Below are 15,082 nucleotides of genomic sequence, written 5' to 3' on the forward strand. Positions count from 1 at the left end.
TAGGTAGAATAATTAAAGTAATTGATTTTCACAAAAATATCATTTATTTTGAGCAGTTAAATCGTGAGAGATCATGAAAAGTAAACTTTATCAAATTTGTATTTGTTATTATTATGATTTTGGCTATGTTTTGATGACCTTATCTGAGATTGCATGGCTTATATCCCATCAAACCAAACATCTGTAAGTGAGCACGATTTAAATGATACTAAAGATTTGAAACACCGTAACTGTTTCACTCTGCCGTCTGAATGCTCTTCGCATGATGGCTCCGTCTCTCTATGTTGGAAATGTAGTGCATCTGGATTCTTCCCATATTACACTCAGACGAATAAGATAACCATTGTAGAACATTTCTGATGTCCGACAGATTAGCCTGTTATCGTTCTCAAAGAATTTCAGTCGTTTATGAGGAAACCTGTGCAAAATTTGCATAGCCTACTTTACATGCTTTTAAAAGTGAATGTTCATGTCGATGTAACTGTTATAAAAGGAGTCTAAAAATGATTTTGTGCTACTTGTATCAAGTTTCTATCCTAATCAAAATGTTTTGGAGATGCCATATAATTCCTTTTTAAATGTTAATTTCATTTACAATCTACAGAATTATTTATTTGATTAAATTTAGGAGGCACCCAGTGCACTGCAAAAATGTTTTGTTGGTTTAACTTAAAAAAGTAAGTGACCTGGTTGCCTTAAAATTGAGTTTATTGTAGGGCCAGGACTCGATTAAAAAAAATCGAATTAATTAGAGGCTTTGTAATTAATTAATCAAAATTAATCGCATTTTAATTGCACATAAATATTTGACCTGAGAACAGTGAGAAGTAATTTTTCACATGGATTTTTAGCACACCATTGAATAATGACTGAATACATAAGCTTAATCAACAAAATATTGTTTATTTCAGTCCAGCAGACCAGTGCAATGTTTACCATTAAGTTTAGCAAAAGCATATTTGTGATATTTGAGGCTCGATGTGCTGCGGTGATACGCAAATTCCTTGTTGTATAGCTTGCACACAACCATGCTCTTGTCGACGCTTATATCCTTTCGTTTTTTTAAACAAAATTTCCCATCCACGGGCCAATCAAAGCGGTCTCATCAGCTTCTTCGTTCATGTTCACTCATGGTTTGTTGTTGTCGTGACTCGTGAGCGCTAGTTGGTGTTCCAGTATAATCGGTCCGTCTAAACTCGTGAAAAACGTTCTGCGGTGCAAAAATAAGTGTGGTTAAAATTGTTATTTATTTTTTTGCCTAATTAATTAACGCGTTAAAGTCCCGTAATTAATTAATCTTAATTAACGTGTTAAAGTCCCGGCCCTAGTTTATTGTAATTGAAAATTTGAGTTGATACAATGAAGGAAATTTGTTTAATAAATAGAAACTCAAAATATTATTGTATCTGAACCACATAAAAAATTGATAAATGATGAAAATAGCACAATTTGCCATGTTTCACTGCGTCATCAGAAATAAAAGACACACAATTACACAATATGCTTACAAAATCTTTAACAATATTTTAATAAAGGTTGTCGAATCTCAAAAAATGTTCATTGTATTAACTAAAAATTTTAATTTCAATGAACTCAAAATTTTAAGGCAACCAGGTAATTTTTTTTCTAAATAATTTTTTACAGTGTAAATGTAATAGTAATGTAAAATCAATAATGTTAATTCAAAAAGAGCGACTGAAAGCAGTGATATTTGTACGATTTTTGTACTTCAAGCTGATTCTTTGAATGTCAAATTATGTCCACTTTACATGATTGCATCTGTTAGATTACAAAACAAATCTTTACATGCGTTTTGGGAACATCTCTCCGTCTCAGTGAAAGTTGACTGCGTTTATGTATGTATGTATGCATGTATAGGCATATATCAGTTCTGCGGTAGCGAGAGTTCATCAGAAACAGCAGCAGGTTGCCGTTACTGATCTGCACGGGAACAAAGTCAACTCAGCTAGACGCTGCACTGCAACGCTCCTTATCTGTTTATGTGATGGACTTTTTCAAACGCAAACATTTTCTTTAGATGCGCTGGGAACACACAGACCCCGATAGGGATCGGAGGCAGTCTAATTGCTTCAGATAGCAGCGTGTTATTAGCATTAAAAACCGAACACGGGAGCAAAAGCTTCCTGACTTCAGCCTCGCTGATGAACAGAGACCCGACTCCCGTTTCTAACCGTATTAAACCTGGAAACAATTCGAGCGCACTAAGATGCAATTTTTAGGTAAAACCATACCCCCGATTTGACCGCCTAATAGTTTTCTTGTGTATAAAACCCATTGAAACATTTATTGTGCGTGTCACACAAGTTTGTGTGTGTTTGAAAGTACTTTTTAACCCTGCTTTTGACCCTGCTCTGACATGCTTTGCATGGGTGTGTGTGTGCGCAGTGCTGGTTTTCAGATGTGCGTTCTTGCCAAGGCGTCTGAGTTGCTCAGACTCCCAGGACAATACCCAAAACACCCCCACCCCCCACCCCTCTGTGAGCTGGCTCGGGGGCATTCCTACACCGGTTCACTGGCAAGGCTCAAGTGGGTTCCGTTTTTTTCAAGCGCTCTAATTGCTGAAAGACATAATTGTCGAGCACTTTGAAGTAAAAGTCAATTTGCCACAAGTCCACCACTAAGTGTTCAACTGGACGTTTTTTTCTCTTCCCCTCAGCGCTGTCCGCTTGCCAGCGAACTTGTTCTGATGTATCGATAACGGCAACTCTAAGACCCGTTTATTTAACTAGGCCAAAATATCAAGCTCTTTTTGTTGTCGTCAGCCGAACGGTGCTACGCGCTTACGATCGCGCCTAATAGAATAATGGCATCCGGCATGGACGGCGTTTGTTTTGCAGTCGGAGCGGCAAGTTTCATGCACGCTGATGAGTTCAAGGCAGGTGACCCGGCGTCGTGCAGCCGCTGTCCCGTGTTTTCAAAGGCTATATGGGTGATGACAGGGTTGTGGGAAGTGTAACAGGTACTGACACAATACCTCCATGCTCTGCCTCTCAATGCAACGCAAATTAGTCACCCCTCACACGTTAAACCTGAACACCCACGCGCGTGGTGTGTGTGTACGTGCTCGCTTCCGTGCGTTGTGTGCGCGACAGGCTCCATCCGTCAGTGTTTATTGTTTACTGTACTCCTGGTGGCGCCAGGGCTAGAGAAAACAGAAGCCTTAAAAACACTTTGTTTTGGGGAACGGCGAAATTCTGCGGTTTTCTAATCGCAAAGGCGATCAGGGCCCCTGATCTGTGTATCGGCTGAGGGAGGGGAGGGGAGCGTTACTCAACTGAAGCGCCATGTATGGCAGTGAGAACATGTGGGCGCACCAGTCTGTCTGTCTCCAGCGCTCTCCTGAAAGAACGAAGCGAAAGAAAGACTTTTCAGTGAAAGACAGCGAGTCACAACGACAGACAAAAGACCTCACGCCACAATAAAGCGAGAGGTGGCTGTTGTTTGATTTCCTAGTAGGCCGATATTCCAAAATAGCACTCCAGTGTTCAAGGGAAAATGCATGTTGAATAATATTCGTCCTCTCTCAAATGATTTGTTGATGATCAGAGGAACCGCCATTTGATCAAAACTTGTCTTCTTGCACTCAAAATAAAGCTAGAATTAAAGTCTACACTGGAAAAACGAAATGTGTAGGATGCACTTTAAAGCAATTCTTACTCAGAAATGTTTTGTAAATTTTACATATAATTACAAAGAAATGGCAAGTAACACTCAACTGAAATGGTATTTCTTAAAATATACTCAACAATTTTTTTTACTTACAACTTTGAATTTTTGTTTTTTGTTCTTTTACATTCAATATATTATATTCAAGGCATCTGTTTCAGTGTATAGATGTGTACACACACACACACACACACACACACACACACACACACACACACACACACACACACACACACACACACACACACACACACACACACACACACACACACACACACGCTTCCTTGTTTTATAGGGACTTTCCATAGGCAAAATTGTTTTTTATACTTTACAAACCATATATTTTATCCTTCTACACTGCCCCTACCGCTAAACCAACCCATCACAGGAAACATTTTGCATTTTTACATTTTCAGAAAACATCACTTAGTATGATTTAGAAGATGTTTTCCTCATGGGGGCCAAAAAAATGTCCCCACAAGGACATGGATTTCAGATATTGCTGTCTTTCAGATATTGCTGTCTCTGTCCCCCCACACACACACATACACATATACCATTATATTAATCTAAATAAAATGAAAAGTAATTTCAAATTAATTTTGAGATTTAACAGTATTATTAAATGTCTAGTTGTTTAAAATAATAGTTCACCTAAAACTGAAAATTGTACTCATTTTCCTGTTGTTCAAATCTTAAAAGCCACAGGTTTGGAACAGCATGCGGGTGAATAAATGATTTTCATTTTTGGTTGATCTATCCCTTTATTAACTTTGTTATCACTATTATTAACTTGAAGTGAGTGTTCGATGACGGCAACGGTCTAAATGTAACAACAAATAATCATTGGATCGGTGTTTTCAAGTATTGATTCAATAAAACAGATAGTATGTAATCATTTGAATAAATTAAATTACACTTATCTGAATGTATGCAAACTACCCTAGTGCTGCAGTCTTTAGGAACTTTATTGCCAAATGAAAGGTGTTTAAAATACAAAGTATTCCTATAGTCCTACTTTTCATCCACGCAGATGCAAAATATCATTACTGTGTATTTACCATTGATCAGAGGAGTTATTTTGTCAAATAAGACTGTTATATATCAATGTGGCTCGGAGACGGGTGCAGTCAGAGAAAAGAAATGTACAAATCAACCACTTCACTTTAATCGAGCGTTGATGGACTCCTGTCGAAGTGTGTAAATTAATTCCAAATGAACCACCATCTATCCCCCCCAACCTCAAATCACGCAATGTACACTATTGGCATGAAAGCCCAATAAAACGTTCTTTTCTTATAGGAAAGCAATAATTGATTTGACATTTCCCGCCACTTCAAAGGCTCTGAGCCCTGTAGGCATGGTGCTAAATTACTGGAGAAAGAAGATTTGCTATTAGCCGAGTGTTAAGTGTTCACCACTGTCTTACTCTTTTCGCTTTACCGTTTTACCTCAACACGCTTGTGTGTCCACGAAAAGAAAAAGAATGTGGGTTTCACATTGAAGATAGTTACATTTTGCTGCCTCAAAGACCCTGCGTGTTTATCAGTAAACGTTTCCGTGTCTCTCTGCACACCTGTTTTGAATGAGTTTTCTTCTTTGTTTTTAGGCAGACCAGAATCAAGGAAGAATTTTTATGTGTAAATTTATCGTTGCATGCATGTATGTGTGCATATCCTGTTTTAGGACTTTAAAGTTAGTTTTCACTCTGAATTTAAACTTTTATTTGTAGTACACACAGTGGATTATAGCTAGACAGAGGCTAGTAATTATAGAAATGTCTTCTGGTCGAAGTTTTGCAATATTATTTATATCATCTTATATATTGTACTATATACATTTACACCACAAAGAGGTTTTTTGCAGTTGCCAAACAATGACAAAATTTCTGATTTCATTGTAGAATTAAAGTTGATATGAGATCACGTGCTTATAGCCCAAAGTATACTTTGTTTTACTAAAGTAAGTTATACATTTATAGATTTTTTTTACATGAGCAGAGCACACACAGTGGAATGCACAGCCTTGCAAAAATGTACTTGTGACTCGTATGCGATTCAACATGTGCAATTTTGAGCAATCTCTCGCCACAAGTTACAAACTATGTAAATACTGAAAAATGAAATGCGCATGTGCGACCTGCATATACAATGCATGCATGTTTACAAAAATCCGGTGGTGAGCAAGGATACAGTACTTGTATACTCATCTCATAAAAAAAACTTGCGCCACGCACACTTTACACTGACCCTCGTGTACGTGTAAAAAGTTAAGAATACTGGAATAAATCATATATTTTAGAAAAGTCCAATTTACTTTTTTGGAAGGTTTTGTTAGCTCCAATATTATATCGTAAAATTGTTCTCTACTAAAGCCTGAATTAAATCGTATAATAATTTGTCATGAATAATCATATTTAAGTTTGCAAGTATTGCCTAAAAATATAAAAAAATGCAATATATTTTATGCAATAAAAATAAATGATAATATATAATGTACATATTAAATACTCTTTTCATTCATAAGTCTATGAATGAAAATAAATTATATAATTTTATGTATAATATATATTTTGTATTCATTTATAGAATTATTTATATATATATTATATGTGACCCTGGACCACAAAACCAGTCATACGGTTCCATTTTGACTACTTATAATACATTTTTGATATATTTTCTGTAGGAAATATACTAAAATCTTCATGGAACATGATCTTTACGTAATATCCTAATGATTTTGGACAAAAAAGAAAAATCTGTAATTATGACCCATACAATGCATTGCCACTTATGACTGGTTTTGTGGTCCAGGGTCACGTATGTAGGTGATAGTTTTGACATGATACATGTTATTATGGTACTTCTCTTTATATTTCGCTCAAGTCTATGTTAAACCTACGCTTGCATGTTAACCCAAGCTAAGCTGGATCTCCACACTCTCAGATAAACGGTGTGTGTTGTGATTAGGGTACTAGGCAGGGCCCTGCAGTGAGCGCGGGAAGCCACAGAACGAGAGAGAAGCTGCTCTTATCTCAGGCAATTAATCAGAGAGACTCATATTGCGGGACAATTATTCAAAGCTTATTCTTGAATAACTTACAGCCGGAAGCGTGCACAAGTTTCCCCTGCCGGACGTGAAGGTCGTGAGAGCAAGGAGACGCTGCAGGACAGAGGGCCAGCGGTACATTTGTGTGTGTTTAAGATAGATACTGGAGACAAGGTCAAAGTCATGGCAAACTCTACTTCTGTTCCCATTTATTTCACACCAGGCAGGTTTTGCCTTTATTAAATCACTGTTTTTACGCACCATGTTTAAGGTTAATTAACGATGCATCAATATAGAAAGTGTAGCTGATTACATATTACAAATCAATACTGTTTTGTTTTTTATTATTTTATTAATTCAGACAACTATACTCACACTATACTCCAATATTGTAAATTCAACGTAATTATAAAGCAATATATATTGTACAGTAAAAATTGTCGATAACTGCCTAATGTGTGTTGAAACTTGGCAAATCAGAGTATTTTTTTCTGTTCATTTTGCAGTGTAAATGCATTTGTCACTTCTGAGCTTAATTAAACAATCTAAACCCATTTCAGACGCAGCGCGTTTCCTCTGCTGTGGGAAATTGGTAACAGCCCTATATTGTCTTTTAAAGATTTGTCATGAGAGGTGACATGCGTTTTAGAAAAATATAAATATGCTGTAAAAAATTATTTAGAAAAAAGTTACCTGGTTGCCTTAAAATTTTGAGTTCATTGAAATTAAAAATTTGAGTTAATACAATGATCATTTTTTTGAGATTCGACAACCTTTATTAAAATATTATTAAAGATTGTGTAAGCATATTGGGTAATTGTGTGTGTTTTATTTTTGATGAGCAGTGAAACATGCCAAATAGTGCTATTTTCATGATTTATCAAAATTTTTATGTGGTTCAGATACAATAATATTTTGAGTTTCTATTTATTAAACAAATTTGAACAATGTATCAACTCAAATTTTCAATTACAATAAACTCAACATTTTAAGGCAACCAGGTTACTTACTTTTTTAAGTAATGTACTGTGTGAATTTTTTTTTTTTAATTTAAGGCGGCAAATATCACAAATATGCCGATTTAAGTAAGTAAGAGCTGATAGAACACTGATGAGATTATTGAAAGAATAAATGAGGAGAATAAATGACATTACATTTCCATCTCTCCAATACATAACTTCTACTCGGTCAAGTAAATGACAGCTTTGCCTGAACGACAAGCACATAGCAAGGCTTAATGTCGAGCCATGATTGCGCTTGGTTAGTATTTATTAATACATTTTTAGTAAATGTATAATATAACTTATTGGTATAAAATAAGCTGTTTTGGGAATCTTTGTGTGGTGTAGATGATTCCTCTATCAAACACTCCTACAGGTTGAATTCTTTTTTCGTTTTTTTTGGCACATGCGCACAGGACACTCTCAGATGTTAGTAATCGTCCCGCGCAGAGGCTGTGCGGAATTGGAACATTAAACGCATCTTATCTCGTCTCGTTTAGGCCGCTTCTCGCGCTCTCCATTGATTGGAGCCCCCAATAAACGAGCTGCCTTTAATTGCAGTAGGCCTTAATCCAACTTTTCCTTTTTAATGTTCCACAGAAGGAGGGGGGGGGGAGATTTTAATGAAAGTGATATGAGGTCCCCCGCCCCCTTACCGTACCTAACTATTTGCGTGTGTATCAGTACGAGAAAGCTAGTTAGTTGCATCAGGCATTGGCCTCAGTAAATTGACAGCTCTCTCTCTCTTTCTCATTCACTCTCTTTCTTATCTATCCATTTTAATTACTTCACAATGTGTGTGTAAGCTTGTTTTCATTCCCATGTACCATTTTTGGCGCAGTGGCTTTCTCCCGTTATCACTCCCTGTCTTTAGTCTTATTCGCATTTGTAAGTGACACAATCAATTAAGCGCCGTGTGTTTATGTGCGCAAGTGTACAAATCCGTGCTTTTCTTTGGTTGTGCCAAATGAAATGGGAAGGAGGGGGTGATTTTTGATATCAGATGAAAGAGAAACTGGTTGCAAGTGAAAACGGAGCCGTTTCTCTGCTGGACGAACGAGTTGAGGCCTGACGTCTGAAAATTATCACACACATTTTCAGATATCTCTCATTTCAATCCCTCCCATGAGCACCGGTTTCAAACACACGCTGATTTTCATATGTAATGGTGTAATTTGCTTCATTAAAGCATCACAGGCACAAATGACTTGTGTACTGAGAACTGTTAGATATATTAGATAAACTAGTTAACATTATTGAGTACCGGTAGGTAGTTCTAAACGCATCAGATTTCACCACCCAGTTAGTCAAATTTGTATAACTGAAAATGTGATTCTTGACTATGTGCTGCATTTTGGCTTAACACTGTTGCCGCATGATTAAACCTATATTGCGAAAACTTTAACGTTCTGTACCATTGTAAAATGGCAATAGGGACTTTGTACAACATGGCAGTAATGTATATAAGTGCCTCAATTTTCACACTAATTAATTTAAGGAACATTAGCCAAGCTAAACCTTGTTAGTTATTGAAAAGTTGTTGGGGAAAAAAGTAAAATCAGTCTGGTACTAAGTGAGTGATGAGCTGTAATCAAACTTCATTTTCACCACTGTTTGGTTTTACATTTTTTCAACTTGCATCGATTGAATGTAAACTAAAATCCCTCCTATAATATTTAGTTTGACCTCATGAGGTGGACAACCAACATTTTCTGAAGGTTAAGCACCTATTTTCACTGGCCGTTTGGTCAAAGAAAAAAAAAATGACTTCATTTTTAAGAGTTTCAGACCCTATTTTGTACCTTGTTCATGGAAACGTCCAATTGTATGAGAGAAAAGAGACTACTTCTATTCCAAGAAGAAAGGAAATGGAGGATAGAGCCATAAAATGCAAATATCACCCATGCTGCTTTTCCTTTTTTTTCTCCATACAAATTAAATGTCAGCGTTGTGAAATACTGTCACTTTACTTCACGCTGAGGAGGTGATGACAAATCCATATTCTTCCTTTAAATAAAAATTCTTATTACGGCGCTGGCGCGGTAATCACGCCGGCACAAAGCCTTCCCGTGATTAACGATAGCAATTTATTGTGCAAAAGGGCCGAGGAGAGGGAGAGCGCTCGACGCAGAAGAGACATCATCTTTATCATAATTCGTATCATAAATAACCGGCCACAGCCAATCAGGGAGCAGCCGACGTGTCATTCCCAAATAACCTTTGATAACTATTACCATTCCACCGGCCGGAAGAAAGCCTAAAGTCACAATGTTATCTTATCCCCATTCTGTGCTTATAGAATACAACAATATTACCATATAGATTACACTATTTATAATAGAGGGTGTCAGAGGGCTCTGCCTGCACTTCCTGTCATCCATTGTGGTGCAGAGAGTTGCAGTAGCCAGATTACCACTGGTTAACTGGTATCACACCACCCTAGTGTGTTGTGTGTGTGTGTGTGTGTGTGTGTGTGTGTGTGTGTGTGTGTGTGTGTGTGTGTGTGCGTGCGTGTGTGCACGCATTTGGAGTGCTTGGAGATATTAAAAAAGTTTGATTTAACCAGAGATTGCTTCTGCACTTGGATATGGGTCTGATTTTGTGTGTGTGTATCTTGTTCGCTCTGATCTGCTGTGTAATCAGGTATGGATGATTTTGATCTTTTGCTCTGATTGGGGACACTAAAATTATGATCCGAGTTATTCAAATATACAAATAAAATGTATTCATTAGGTCATATTTAATTCTATAAACTATCCAAATCAAATTTTGTTGCAATATTGTCCTGTTGAACACTCTGAAGGTGCTTTGAAACAATTGTCATTGTAAAAGCGCTATATAAATAAAGTTGATTGATTGATTGATATCCGCCCTCTATTCCACTGTGAAATGTTCTCTCACGGTTATTACCGCTCATTTTCATCATTCTGACTTTGTCTTATTTTTTTGCGCCATGTTCTTATTATGTATATTATTTACAAAACAGAACTGAATAAGTTATATAATTTGTGGTGTGTTGATTGCGGTGCATGTGAGTTTTCAGTCAGGCTTGTATAATTCTTGATCCTGTTTCTCAGGTCTTGCATTTTGGATATTCTGGTTGAGATTTATTACCTGTGATATAAATATTTTGTATATTTCCCTCTGGCAGATGAGGAAGAGGAGGAACCGGTTCCTGCAGACATGGGCACTTCTGCCGAGGCCATGCAAGTCTCCTTGGGTGAAGAAGAGGATGTTGAGGAAGAGGAGAATGATGAGAATTGGCTTAGTCGACATGACGGACAGAGTCCCAGACCTGAGGGTCTATTGCCTGCCGCTAAGCGACCCCGCCTAAGCACCAAACCTGGTGTCAGCCCCGAATGGAGTTATGAGCCACGGGAACCCCTCAGTTCCCTCAATTCCCAACACATGCCCCATTCTCCCTCCCCTCCCCTCTCTCCCGAATTACCCAGACCTCCTGTGGCACCTCCTACACCTGGACACAAGCCTAAACTACCCTCACCCTCTCCTGCTCGGCAGAAGAACAAATCACCCAAAAGAGGGGGTGGCTCTGCTCCCACTGGTATATTGGGGCGAGCACTTACGTTGACCCCACCCAAGACCAATCAAAAGGCTGGGAAGAGATCACCTGTTAGGCCCAAAAGCCCCCGCAGTCCACGGCCAAGTCCTGCCCATTTGGCTGCAGCTGGACGTGGTTGGGCCGGACCTCTCGGAGATGATAGTTCTCGCGATGGCCAGTTCAGAGGTCATGATACAGGAGACGAGGATATTGAGAACTCTATTGCTGCTGTGATTGCTCGCGCTTGTGCGGGTGGAGATGGCATATCAGATCCATTTGCTTATGACTCGGACTCAGACAGTGAGGGGGCAAACCCTCCAAAACCTGCACCTAAACCTGCACTTACACTTAGCCATGTCAAACCTCCACAAGTTCTCCCCATAAAACATCCGCTCACGCCAGTTCCCCCACATCTCAACCCACCCAACTGCTGGACGATGGATGACTCTATAGACGAGGTCATTCGAAAGGCCAATCAGGGTCAGAAGCCAATTCAGGCCCCAAGTCTTTCACCTTCAGAACCTGTTTACCTGTCGTCCCCACCTGACTCGCCCCCTACACCGCCACCACTTCTCAAACCGCCCCAGGAACGGAAAGACCCAGTTACGCCTACTCTTCTGAAGAAAAAATTCAAGAAGGACATCAGGGCAAAGTTGAAGAAGAAAGACAAGGAGCGACTAAAGGAGAAGGGCAAGGAGAAAGGAAAGAACAAGGAAAAAAATAAAGAGAAGAAGCGGGAAAAGGAGCGAGGGCAAGTGGAGGAGAACAAGATCCCCTGGCCGGAGCTGTCGCTCGGAGTTGGAGGTGAAGAGCGGAGAGACGGCATTGGCGGGAAGAAAGAAAAGGACAAACACAAGGACAAGAAGAAAGATAAAGACAAAAGCAAGAAAGAGAAAGAGAAACGAGACAAGGGCAAGGAGCGAGGCAAGGAGGAGAAGAGGATATCTCAAGTAACCAAAGACGTCGCCGCTGCCGTTGCCGCCACCAGCCCACTGTTTAGCCCCCAGTCCTGCTTACGAGTGCCATCAATGTTGCCCCCTTTGCCACCAATACTCCCTGATAAATTGTTCCCGCACACCAAGGATATCAAGAGCAAAGACAAAGACAAGAAGAAGGACAAGAAAGAGAAGAAGAAGAAAAAAGAGAAGGAGAAAGATAGAGAGAAGGAGCGTGAAAAGGAACGGGAGAAGGAACGGGCAAGGGAGAAGGAACGAGATAAAGAGGACAAGAAGAAAGATAAAGAGAAGAAAGAAAAGACAAAGGAAAAGGAGAAAGACAAGCCAAAACTTGAGAAACAAAGTTTATTGGTAAGACGCCCAAGAACTTATAAAGTCCATGGTCTCATGCTGTGTTGGGAAAGCTTCTTTCGAACCGGCAAGCTGCCCTTTTACAGTTACACTACTTGCTCTAAAAGCTACTCTACAATCTATTAACAAATATAGCTAGCTTCTAACATTTTAACATCTTTTTTATATATCATAAGACTAGAAAATGCCCCAATTGATATAACATATAGTAGAAAACCTTCCCAAACTAATTGGTTAATGGTAATGAATATGACACAGAGGAAATTTTAGGAGACAATGTTTGATTATTGCATGAACAATGTGTCGCAAAACAGCAGGGTTGCGTTTAATACTTTCAAAACGCGTACTATACTACTATTTGTTGGTTTAAAAGCTAGTCATTGTACTGAAAAGTCAACATGAAATGATCTTTGCAGCCATTTTATCTGTAAAGTGAAACAAAATGCAACGAGAACAAGGAGTACGTGTACACACCTTTGCGTCATGTTCACAGCTTTTCGTACGCAACTATGATGTAGTCGTCATTGACCGCCAACTACATAAGTCTGCATAGGCCATTCATAAAACTTCCACATGAATTCAATATGACTATCAGGTGCAACATCAATAATGCAAGACACAAGAGAGTCACACAGATAGATTTACTAGCTGGCCTCATTGTGTGTGTGTGTGTGTGTGTATATCTTTCTGTCTTTGTATCCTTGTGTGTGTACCTCTGAGATCAGAGGTAGATCGCTGAGCTACATTTACATTTCCGTCTTTTCCGGTCGATTTGTCCCTGGAATCCTGCTCCTTGCATGGAGCCCCTGTGCACACACACACACACACACAATAGACTATCAATCTGTGTGCAAATCAAACAAGGGATAATACACCTCAAAGCCTCTGTTTACCCAATTCATATCCCATTTTAGAGCGTGTATATGTATGCGTGTCGGCAAAAGAGCTTGAGCAAAAGAGTGTGTTAGTTCTTCTTTATCAAACTCATACTCCAATCTCTTTTCACTGTCCAACGACAGTGATAATGTATGTACACCACATCAGAGCAGCTTGAATTGATTTGGACTGCTGCAGAATTCCATTTTTCCTTCTTTCTGTCTCTTTTTCTTCCGTTACCTGAATCCCTGACCCCCACACTCTCTTTTTCTCTCCTGCTGCCACTGGGAGATGGGATTGAGAAAGTGATTTCTCTCGTTCTCCACCTGCTTAAATCTTTCCATCACTTTAATTTTTTGCAAGGCTGCTTTGCTGCCATCCAGGAGAAAAGAAAAAGAGACAAGAGAGTGAGAGGAAAGAGGAAAAAGAGAGAGGGAGAGAGCTGAGGGGGTGGGGATCTGGGGGGTTATCAGTCGTTGGCCTGAGGTATGTGTGCAAGGGACTTAAATCCGTAGAGATTAGCAGAAAAATGCCGTCGGTAGCAGTAAGGGGCTTTACGCCACTGGTTGTATTAGTTCAGGTGAAAAGAGTATTGCGTTTACATAAAACCGGACAAATCCACCCACAATGCCAATGCTGTGGGACCACAATGCAATCTGCTATCTCTGGACCTTAACCACAACATCCAGCGCTGTTTCCTGAGAACTGCTTCGGAACTACTGCCACCAAACACTGAATTACAGAAATTGAGAGAGAATGATGGTGGAGAGGGAGAAGAGATGGGGCAAAAGAGGAAACAAGCGATACAATGTAGTGGGAGATGGAGTGAAGAGAAAGAGATTATGCCATTTTTTCTTGCTATGGGTCCTCAGTCTTTAGTTAGTCCTTAGTTGCTCACTTGAAGACAAGTGGCAAATGGTTGAACTCAAAATGAAATGGTTTTTGCAGCCCACTTTAGATGTATTTCTGATTGAAACAACATATTCAATATAAGGAAAAACACAATTCAATTGTGCAAAAGGGACTTCACTGTAAATTATTGGATCATGAATAATAGTCTAAAACACTTTGAGCTTGTCCACTTTCAACCACTTCAAGAAGTAGTCAAAAACGCTTTCGACCTGATTGCCAAACAGGGTTTAAACTTTGTTGGCTGTAGACCCAAGTTTGGTTTTAAGATGAAAACGCACCAAGTACAATGTTCTCTCACCATTCCTGATTTCTAAAAAGCACTCACAGAGTTTGTGATCTCGAGGCTGTCAGAACAGAAACGAAAGCTGCTGCTCTCCGTTTGTTTTACAGTCGTCTCCGGGCGTTTTCATATGTAAATTGTGCAAGCTTATTTCGAAAGATCTGAACATTTACCCGTCTATAGACAACAGAATTGGTTGAAAGTGGACAAAAAAGATGGATTAAAATACCAAGTATAAACGGGTATGCCTCCCTCTACTTGTGATCCTATCGATTAAAACACATCTTAATACAACATCTTAATACAGGATCTTACTGTGTGTTCACACCAAATGCGACTTGGGCAAATAAATCGTGCTTTTCGCGCGTAGTTGGACGCTTAAACATTTTGATTTTACTCGCTTCATTTG

The 15,082-nt window shown here is 39.0% G+C and overlaps 1 protein-coding gene across 2 annotated transcripts in view; it reads left to right on the forward strand.

The window, feature by feature from the left end:
• Positions 1 to 15,082, forward strand: part of taf3 (TAF3 RNA polymerase II, TATA box binding protein (TBP)-associated facto) — a 61,139-nt gene that overhangs the window by 30,647 nt on the left and 15,410 nt on the right. For both annotated transcript variants that reach the window (XM_067427032.1, XM_067427033.1), the window contains one exon: positions 10,891 to 12,605. In XM_067427032.1, coding sequence (XP_067283133.1) covers positions 10,891 to 12,605 — 1,715 coding nt within the window. The remainder of the gene's footprint in view (positions 1 to 10,890; positions 12,606 to 15,082) is intronic.

Source organism: Pseudorasbora parva, chromosome 20 (assembly GCF_024679245.1).
Source record: "Pseudorasbora parva isolate DD20220531a chromosome 20, ASM2467924v1, whole genome shotgun sequence".
In the NCBI taxonomy this organism is placed as follows: Eukaryota; Metazoa; Chordata; class Actinopteri; order Cypriniformes; family Gobionidae; genus Pseudorasbora; species Pseudorasbora parva.